The 10,586-nt window shown below is 36.9% G+C and overlaps 2 protein-coding genes across 2 annotated transcripts in view; one reads left to right on the top strand and one right to left on the bottom strand.

The window, feature by feature from the left end:
• Window positions 1-2,180, bottom strand: part of LOC149531773 (uncharacterized) — a 37,782-nt gene extending 35,602 nt beyond the window's left edge. The window contains exon 1 of the mRNA XM_089808395.1: window positions 1,335-2,180. Coding sequence (XP_089664521.1) covers window positions 1,335-2,180 — 846 coding nt within the window. The remainder of the gene's footprint in view (window positions 1-1,334) is intronic.
• Window positions 2,181-2,256: 76 nt separating this feature from the next.
• Window positions 2,257-4,062, top strand: LOC149531772 (uncharacterized). The gene has a single exon (XM_089808394.1). The coding sequence runs from the start codon at window positions 2,257-2,259 to the stop codon at window positions 4,060-4,062; it is 1,806 nt and encodes a 601-aa protein (XP_089664520.1).
• The last annotated feature ends 6,524 nt before the right edge of the window (window positions 4,063-10,586 follow it).

The following is a 10,586-nucleotide window of genomic DNA, read 5'->3' as shown; positions in this document are numbered from 1 at the left end:
AGAAAACAAACGCAAAAAATAAATGAAAAAAATAATAATAAACAACCCCCATACCCAACCCACGCCAGGAACTGGATACAAAAGATACCACAAAGCAAGAGAATGCAAAACAAATATATAAATGAAACAAACTAACGCAAAAGTAACAAGGGAATCAACCCCACACGAAGGGACGAAAACCAAAAATGCCAGGAGATAATGCGAAGGAGAGATGAAGAAACACCAAAGACACAAAAGAAGAAGTGGCCAACCTGGGGTAACGTGCAAGGCACCAGAGGAGAGGAGAGGGGGAGAGAGGACAAGAACCGAGGAGAGAGGAGCAGTAAAGCAAGACGGACGGAGAGAGAAAGAGCTGAACCAACGAATTGAGGGTGTTACTCCGCATAAGTCACCAAAGGATGCCACGAGGGGTTGAGAAGCCATCCATCATCACAATTGAGGTTGATGGGGTGGTTAATAATTTCAACTGCTTCTTTAAGCTTTCTCTTAAAATAGTTGTCCTCGTGGGAAATGATTTGCGTGTCCTCCAAACATATGTGATGCTTGGTCAAGGAGGAATGTTCAGCAAGCACCGATTTGTAAACCCTATCGTGTCTAATGTCAGCCACATGCTCCTTGATATGGGTGTGGAATGAGCAGCCTGTTTCGCCAATATAGGGTGTACCACAAGAGCAGACCACTTTGTAAACCCCTGAGTTGGCAAACGAATCTATGGGGTCTTTGATTGGTGGGACACGATTCTTGAGCTTGAAGAGGGGCTTGAAAGCAACATGCAACCCATTTTTGGATAGGATCTTGGAAATCTTATGGGAAATGCCTTCCACGAAAGGGAGGGAGGCAAAAAGAGTACGAGGGGGGGGAAGAGAAGGGGGCGAGGAGGCAAAGTGGAGGGACCTAGCTTGGTTTAGGGCCCTAGAAATTTGTCTGGTAGAATAACCATTCAGCCGAAAGACTTGGCGAAGGTGGTTGAGCTCAAGGTTTAGATGATCAACATCACAAATCCTATAGGCTCTTAGGGCTAGGGTCTTGAGAGTGCTAGTTTTATGGCTAGGATGGTGGTGGGAGGACGGATGAATGTATAGGTTGGTATGGGTGGCCTTTCTAAACACATGACGGCCGAGGGAGCCATCCGATTTCTTGATGAGCAAAACATCAAGGAAAGGCAATTGGTTGCTAGACTCTAGCTCTTTGGTGAAAGAAATACAGGGGGTCAAATTGTTGATGTGCTGGTGGAACTCTTCTAACTTGTCCAGCCCATGAGGCCAACAAATGTTAGTATCATCTACATATCTTTTCCACCATTTAGGTTGAAGAGGAAAGGAACGAAGGGCCACCTCTTCAAAATGCTCCATATACAGGTTGGCAATGAAAGGGGAGAGAGGGGAGCCCATGGCCACACCATCAACTTGCTCGTAGATGACCCCTTGAAAGGAGAAAAAGGTTGACCTGAGGCAAAGCTCGACCAGACTGGCAATCTTCGCATTGGTCTTGCGCTTCATGATTTCAATGGAATCGAGGATAGGGACCTTCGTGAAGAGAGAGACCACGTCAAAGCTTACCAGGACATCATTGGCATCAAGTCGAGTATCCTTGACAAATTGCACAAAGTGAGAGGAGTCTTTAACAAAGGAATCAGAATTGCCTATCAGAGGAGAGATTAACTTGGCCAAATGAGCAGCCAAGGGATATGTGGGGGAACCTATAGTGTCAACTATAGGTCTAAGCGGGATGCCCCCCTTATGGATTTTTGGGACCCCATAGATACGAGGAGTAACTTCCTTGGAGGGAACCAACTTTTTCTTGATGTCATCATCAAAAGAAGAGGCCAAGACACGCCCTTTGACTTTTTTTAAGATTTTTCCACAAGGGTTACGAGATAAGGTTTTATAGCTAGTTGAGTCGGAGAGGAGGTCTAGCATCTTGGAGACGTAGTCTTGTTTGTTCATAATGACCATAGCATTGCCCTTGTCAGCTTTGATGATTGCTAGGTCATTATGGTGCAACAAGCTTTTGAAAGCAAGAAGCTCAACCTTGGGGATGTTGCCCCTCGGTGGTTTGGCCCGCCTGAGGGTGACTGCACAATCCTGTCTGATAATGTCAGCAACATTATTGGGGAGAGAGTGGATGGCATTCTCAATCTCAATGAGGAAATCAACCCGAGGTATGCTGCAAGGTGCCATCGCAAAATTGAGGCCCCACTTCAAAAAATTGAGGCCCCACTCTTTCAACTTTTTGAAGCGGGGCCTCAATTTTGCGATGGCACCTCGCAGCATACCTCGGGTTGATTTCCTCATTGAGATTGAGAATGCCATCCGCTCTCTCCCCAATAATGTTGCTGACATTATCAGACAGGATTGTGCAGTCGCCCTCAGGCAGGCCAAACCACCGAGGGGCAACATCCCCAAGGTTGAGCTTCTTGCTTTCAAAAGCTTGTTGCGCCATAATGACCTAGCAATCATCAAAGCTGACAAGGGCAATGCTATGGTCATTATGAACAAACAAGACTACGTCTCCAAGATGCTAGACCTCCTCTCTGACTCAACTAGCTATAAAACCTTATCTCGTAACCCTTGTGGAAAAATCTTAAAAAAAGTCAAAGGGCGTGTCTTGGCCTCTTCTTTTGATGATGACATCAAGAAAAAGTTGGTTCCCTCCAAGGAAGTTACTCCTCGTATCTATGGGGTCCCAAAAATCCACAAGGGGGGCATCCCGCTTAGACCTATAGTTGACACTATAGGTTCCCCCACGTATCCCTTGGCTGCTCATTTGGCCAAGTTAATCTCTCCTCTGATAGGCAATTCTGATTCCTTTGTTAAAGACTCCTCTCACTTTGTGCAATTTGTCAAGGATACTCGACTTGATGCCAATGATGTCCTGGTAAGCTTTGATGTGGTCTCTCTCTTCACAAAGGTCCCTATCCCCGATTCCATTGAAATCGTGAAGCGCAAGACCAATGCGGAGATTGCCAGTCTGGTCGAGCTTTGCCTCAGGTCAACCTTTTTCTCCTTTCAAGGGGTCATCTACGAGCAAGTTGATGGTGTGGCCATGGGCTCCCCTCTCTCCCCTGTCATCACCAACCTGTATATGGAGCATTTTGAAGAGGTGGCCCTTCGTTCCTTTCCTCTTCAACCTAAATGGTGGAAAAGATATGTAGATGATACTAACATTTGTTGGCCTCATGGGCTGGACAAGTTAGAAGAGTTCCACCAGCACATCAACAATTTGACCCCGTGTATTTCTTTCACCAAAGAGCTAGAGTCTAGCAACCAATTGCCTTTCCTTGATGTTTTGCTCATCAAGAAATTGGATGGCTCCCTCGACCGTCATGTGTTTAGAAAGGCCACCCATACCGACCTATACATTCATCCGTCCTCCCACCACCATCCTAGCCATAAAACTAGCACTCTCAAGACCCTGGCCCTAAGAGCCTATAGGATTTGTGATGTTGATCATCTAAACCTTGAGCTCAACCACCTTCGCCAAGTCTTTCAGCTGAATGGTTATTCTACCAGACAAATTTCTAGGGCCCTAAACCAAGCTAGGTCCCTCCACTTTGCCTCCTCGCCCCCTTCTCTTCCCCCCCCTCATACTCTGTTTGCCTCCCTCCCTTTCGTGGAAGGAATTTCCCATAAGATTGCCAAGATCCTGTCCAAAAATGGGTTGCATGTTGCTTTCAAGCCCCTCTTCAAGCTCAAGAATCGTGTCCCACCAATCAAAGACCCCATAGATTCGTTTGCCAACTCAGGGGTTTACAAAGTGGTCTGCTCTTGTGGTACACCCTATATTGGCGAAACAGGCCGCTCATTCCACACCCGTATCAAGGAGCATGTGGCTGACATTAGACACGATAGGGTTTACAAATCGGCGCTTGCTGAACATTCCTCCTTGACCAAGCATCACATATGTTTGGAGGACACGCAAATCATTTCCCACGAGGACAACTATTTTAAGAGGAAGCTTAAAGAAGTAGTTGAAATTATTAACCACCCCATCAACCTCAATCGTGATGATGGATGGCTTCTCAACCCCTCGTGGCATCCTTTGGTGACTTATGCGGAGTAACACCCTCAATTTGTTGGTTCAGCTCTTTCTCTCTCCGTCCGTCTTGCTTTGCTGCTCCTCTCTCCTCGGTTCTTGTCCTCTCTCCCCCTCTCCTCTCCTCTGGTGCCTTGCACGTTACCCCAGGTTGGCCACTTCTTCTTTTGTGTCTTTGGTGTTTCTTCATCTCTCCTCCGCATTATCTCCTGGCATTTTTGGTTTTCGTCCCTTCGTGTGGGGTTGATTCCCTTGTTACTTTTGCGTTAGTTTGTTTCATTTATATATTTGTTTTGCATTCTCTTGCTTTGTGGTATCTTTTGTATCCAGTTCCTGGCATGGGTTGGGTATGGGGGTTGTTTATTATTATTTTTTTCATTTATTTTTTGCGTTTGTTTTCTTCTAGTCGTGTTGTGTGCACATTATATATATATATATATATATACATATATATATATATATATACTCATATATATATATATATAGACACATACATATATATATATATATATATATATATATATATATATATATTTATTTATATATATATATTTATATATATAGATACATACATATATACATATATATATACATATATATATATATATATATATATATATTTATGTATATATATATATATAGACATATACATTTGTATATATACATTAATATATATACATTAATATATATATATATATATATATATATATATATATATATATATATATATATATATATATATATATATATATATATATATATATATATATATATATATATGTTACTTTGTGCCACTTGTTTGTTGTTGTTTTGCTCGTTTTTATATATATTGCCCGCTTATTCGTAAGTATATATGGATGTTTATATATTTTCATTCAATTTCTAATTTAGGATGGGAGCTCTTTGATATTTGGACGCTTGTTTATATTATCCACTTACATACTTACATAAGCATATAGTTTGAGAGGTGTTTGTTCTTATGTTTTAAAATTTTTTCTTTTATTTTTTCTTTTTATTATTTTTTGTATTTATTTAGTTATTCCCCTGCATTAATTGTTATTACTTTTTATTACTAATGGGTAGACTTTTAAAAACACCCTCTAAACATGCACGCATCAAATCATTTATAATGGTCTCTCGTGGTGCTTTCTCTTTGTGTCTTGGGTGGTTTTGTCTCCCCCATGCTTGTTTTTGTCTGTTTTTTTTTATTTTGACTTCTTTTGACTTGTGTTGGGGCGTGTGCAGTCCCTCTCTTCTTGGTCTCCTTAAATTGTGACCCTATGCCAAATCTGCTTCTTACATAATTTGACATCTCTTGCTCTCTCTTCCTGATGATGGATCACGTAGTGTGATTCGAAACGTTGATGAAAAATCTCTACACAATCTATTCCAAAAAATCAACATTATAAGTTGCTAGTTGCTTGGTATAAAATTACATCATCTTTGATTTTATTATTGAATCAATGCAAGGCTCATTTTTATGACATGTCACCTATTATATTAGCCTCTAAGAAAAAGGAGAAAGTGGGAGGAAATATAAGAAATGTTATCAGCCTCAGAGAAAGTTGTTTATGTTGAAAAGGTACAAAGTGCATTTATCAAAAAAGCTTCACAAGTTATAAGCTACATAAACAATCAGAAGGGAGTGCAAATATAGAATAAAAACTATTTAATAATATAAGTGAATTGTTGGATTGCATTTTGAAGAGGATATAGTGCCTCAATAAATTTATCTAATCAAACAAGGAGTTATCAAAGAATGTGCTATCCCATAGAATGGATAATTGCAAAATCTACAAGGGATGAATTTGGTGAAAGGACAGTGTCACAAAGGAGAATTCAAGTGCATATTAAGTAAGGGGAGAATATATAGATACTTAATATTATATGTCATTTATAGAAAGAATGCATTTCATAGGTGAGATTAAATATAGAATTACAGAGGTTTCATGCAACCTATCTTATTGAATGTAACACACGCATCCTCTTGTCATTTACTAAATCAAAGGTTTGATAACAAAGAAATGAATGAGTAGTTGGATCCAAAAAAATTATTAATAGAGTGTTGATATTCATCAAATCCACAAAAGAGAATGACTTATCATCTTCTCTAGTTTTGATTCTCATGGTATGTTGTAAATAGAAATACTTTGAGCAATGATGAGAAATTTAAAAAATGGGCCTCCTCATTCATTGGGTAAAAGAACCTATTATAACTTCATGAAAAATGTAGATACATAATAAAGTCACAAAATTGATGAATTATACCATTTACATAAAAAAATTATTAATGTTTATGAGGGCAGAAAAATATGAGAGGCACATTGCATTATTGAACAAATTATTTTAGAGTCGAGAAAATAGACTGTGATTTTATACAAGTGGTAGGAAAATGCAAATTTTGAGAATTTATCAAATATTTTTAGGGATATGACTTTTGTCAAATGATAGAATTGAAGTTGTTGCATTTGGAATCTAGTACTAGCATGAATGTGAGATATAGATGTATAACTCTTAAGTAATACAATCATTGTAACATTCACCAAGAAATAAATTGGAAAGTAATAAGGCATCTTTATAACACATTTTATTTGTGTTTAATTGAGGAATAGTAAAGAATAATGAAATATAAGTATCAAAGGCTCAATTGTGCACCAATACTCAAAAGTACACTTCTAGACATTGGTGACACAATTTTGGGTAACATCAACATGCAGTATTTATGAACATCAATGGAGTGCAAACAAAGAACCATGATGGCATCTTTAGTTCTTGAGAGTGGTCTAGCCTGAGCAAGAGTTTACTCGATATCCATCTATTGTCCAAAGTTAGTATTTTAATTCATGAAAGCATATCATCCCAACATATAAGAGGTGATCATGATCAATGGTAGAGCTTGACCCAATATCCATTGCACTTATTTTTGAATCGTACTATCCCAAATTGGAATCACTTCAATTTGGTGGTAGTTTAGCTCCTCTTTAATGTATTGTGCACTATTGTCTCTCTCTCTCTCTCTCTCTCTCTCTCTCTCTCTCTCTCTCTCTCTCTCTCTCTCTCTCTCTCTCTCTCTCTCTCTCTCTCTCTTTATGAATTAGGTTACAACCTAAATTATCCTCCTTAATTTACCTTTTATAAATCAAGGTAGGATATAAATTCTATGCATCCTCTTTTTCTTGATTTTTTTTTCACATTTAATCATAGTTTCCCACTTACCTATCTGGTTAACTCTATACTTATCACAATTTTGGGATCTCAAACCTATGACATTGGTACCTCTATAGGTTGAGTTTGAAGAAAACATTTACCTATGGTATAGGTTGAGGTCAACCTTACTTAAGGCACCAATTTTGTGGGATATCATTTTAATTTCAAATTAAATATTTTCCCACCCATTTTAGTCATCTTTTGTGGGGCTTATCCCTTTGAATCACTATAATTCCAACCTTGTTTTATTTATTTGAAAATAAAGAAGATAATTAATCATCAATAATCTAATTCAACATAAAGTAATTATAAGGTGGAAGCCAAAGAGATTTTGATCATCTATTAAAGTACGAAGAGTTCATCTTTCAAATTTCTACAAAGAATACATGACAACATTTAGCAAGTGTTAAAGACATCATGGACTTGCAAACAAATTGTGAAGATGATTGTGAATACTTTAGCCCTTGAGGGCTTGGTATTGTTTCTATGTTATTTTTAGATCCACAATTTGTTTCTTCATATTTACACATTGGCATGGATTTAAGAACATGTTGATTGCATTTTCATACTATGGTTTTACTCTTCATGGTTAGATCTTGGTATTTTACATTACATAGATCTTTTGTATTCTAGATCCATATTCTAGATTTGCAAGCACTAGATACATTACATTTATCATAATGGTTATTCGTGCAGGTGGAAATCACCAAAATAGGGGGTTGATTAAGGCAAGCCCCTATATATCCACCTGTATACACAAGTTATATCTCTATAGGTTTTGGGGGATAGATTGGTATACATATCTGGATACCCTTATTGGAAAACTTTCTATATCCAAAATTTATTCTGAGTTTTGACACAATCAACTAAATTTTAAGGTCATACCTTGTATTTTTGTTATAAGGTAACTTTCAGAATAAATATTAGAAGGCCAAAATTCATATTCTTAGAGTTTCAAACATATTTTAAGCCCTAGGTGGAGATTGAGATTGACCTCTAGCAAGGGTCTAGGCTAAGGTCAAGCTTGTTAGCTTATGGTGACTGATCAAGAATGTATTATACACCCATATAGGAATAGCTATTTGTTTATAGATAGCCAGAGTGTCATTCATCTTGTGAAGGATTATGCTTTGAATTCAAAGACAAAACTCATATAGTTGCAAAACTATTTCATTTGGTCAGTTTTGGATCATGAATAATTAAAGCTAGAAAAGATAAATACAAAGGATAATCCAACATATATGTTTACAAAGGCAATGAAAAGGGAGAATTTAAACTCTTCTTTAGCTTAAGTTAGTTTTCTCAATTGAATATAATAATAGAAAAAATGAGTCCAAGGTGATTTGATCTAGTGGGAGCCTCAAGGGGTAACAATATTGCTACACAATTAATCTCCAAGTGGGAGGTTTTTGTTTAGTGTGGAGATTGATTAGTCACCAAGTGGAAGATTGTTAGCTTGTGGTGAATGATTAGGAAGGTAATGTACAATCACCAAGTATCCTTAACTCTTTTTCTAGCTATTTTTTTTAGGGCTAACATGTTGTAATTATTCTAGCCCTATTTTTGTAAGTGGAAAAAACTTGTATAAAATGGCTTAGGTTTGGGGATTTTAATATGTGATGATGAGGTAATATCTTCTTGTGATGGTATTGAGTTGTAAGAGATTATAATCAAGTTGTAATCAATAGATAATAAGAATATTGGACTCATTGTTTGGTGGATGTCGCCCAGGGATTGGGTGAACCACGTTAAATCTTTGTGTCTTGTGTTATCTTCTATGTGCCTCATTGTATTTTGATATTGGTTATATTTGCATGTAATTATTATTTCTTTTCCTTTTAACCCTAAAAAGTTGTATCAGAGCAAAGTTATTTCAGTTATCCTCTGCAAGAAAGTCTCGCAGTTGAGTAGGAGTCTCATAGTTGAGTAGGAGAAATGAAAAAGGAGGGTAAGTTGAAGGTTGAGAAGTTTAATGGGCAGAATTTTTAGTTATGGAAAATAAAAATAGATTAATATCTTTATTAGAAGGATATATGGCAGCCATTGGAAAGAAAATCCAAGAAAGAGGCAACTATGACAAATGAGGACTAGGATATTTTGTACATAGAGGCACTTGGAAGTATTCATTTATGCCTAATGCAATCGATGGAATTTAATATTATTAAAGTGAAGACAAAAAAAGAGTTGATGAAAACCCTAGAAATCTTGTACAAAAACCCTTCCACTTCAAACAAGGTATTTATCATGAAGATTGTATTTAATATAAAATGATAGAAGGTAGATCTAGTGTTGATCAATTAAATGAGTTTAATATAGTTACCAGTCAGTTGTCTTCTATAAAAGATAATTTTGATGAAGAAATTAGGGCTCTCTTAATTCTATATTATTTGCCTAAAAGCTAGAATGGCTTGGTAATGGATGTGAGTAATTTCATTTCTAGTTCTAATACCTTAAAAAATGATGATGTGGTTGGTGTCATTCTGAGTACAGAAATTTATAGGAAAACCTTAGTTGCATCTACATCCAGAAGTGTCTTGAACACACAAAGAAAATGCAACACAAATGAGAGAGGAAAAAATTCTATAAATTGTGAGAAATCAAGATGAAAATCAAAGGGAAAGAGGTCTCAATCCAGAGGACCAAGACATTGCTAATACTATGGGAAAGTAGGTCATGAGAAGAAAGATTGTTGGACTTAGAAGAACAATAAAGGAGATAAACAAGAAGGAAAAAATGAGGCAAATGTGGTAAATAAATATGAAGAGAATGATTTTCTTCTTTCCTTAGAAAATGTGGATGATTCATGGGTTTTAGATTCAAGGGCTTCATTTCATGCTACTCCCCGTAGAGTTTTTTTTCTTGATTATGTCCAAGGGGATTTTAGGCTCGTTTATTTGGGAGATAATGAACCTTGTCAGATTGTTGGAAAAGGGAAAATCAAAATTAAGTTGCAAAATGGGAATCACTAGCTACTACAAGAGATAAGACATGTTCCAAGGCTAAGTAGGAATTTAATTTCAGCAAGGCAACTAGGTGATGAGGGTTGCATAGTTACTTTTACTGATAAAAAATGGAAGGTTTCAAAAGGTTCCTTACTAGTAGAAAAACGTGTTAAAGTAGGCACCTTATATCTTTATACAACTCATATTGTTCCTTCTACTTCAATTGTTTTAGAGAAAAATGAATGTTTAGGAACAATTTCTATAGTTGATTAGGGAGAACAAATAGTTGTTTTAGATTCCTAAACATCACTATGGCACAACAGTCTTGGGCACAATAATTATTGTTTTCTATCATTTTAATCTTAACAAATGGTATCAAAGTGAGGTTATTTCAATTATCCT

Source organism: Cupressus sempervirens, chromosome 11, assembly GCF_028749045.1.
Source record: "Cupressus sempervirens isolate cs-2001-9-10 chromosome 11, ASM2874904v1, whole genome shotgun sequence".
NCBI lineage: Eukaryota > Viridiplantae > Streptophyta > Pinopsida > Cupressales > Cupressaceae > Cupressus > Cupressus sempervirens.
This window is presented reverse-complemented; position numbering and strand designations above follow the sequence as displayed.

Excerpts from the sequence above, each read along its gene's own strand:
- LOC149531772 (XM_089808394.1), top strand. The coding sequence starts at position 2,257 with ATGGCACCTCGCAGCATACCTCGGGTTGATTTCCTCATTGAGATTGAG.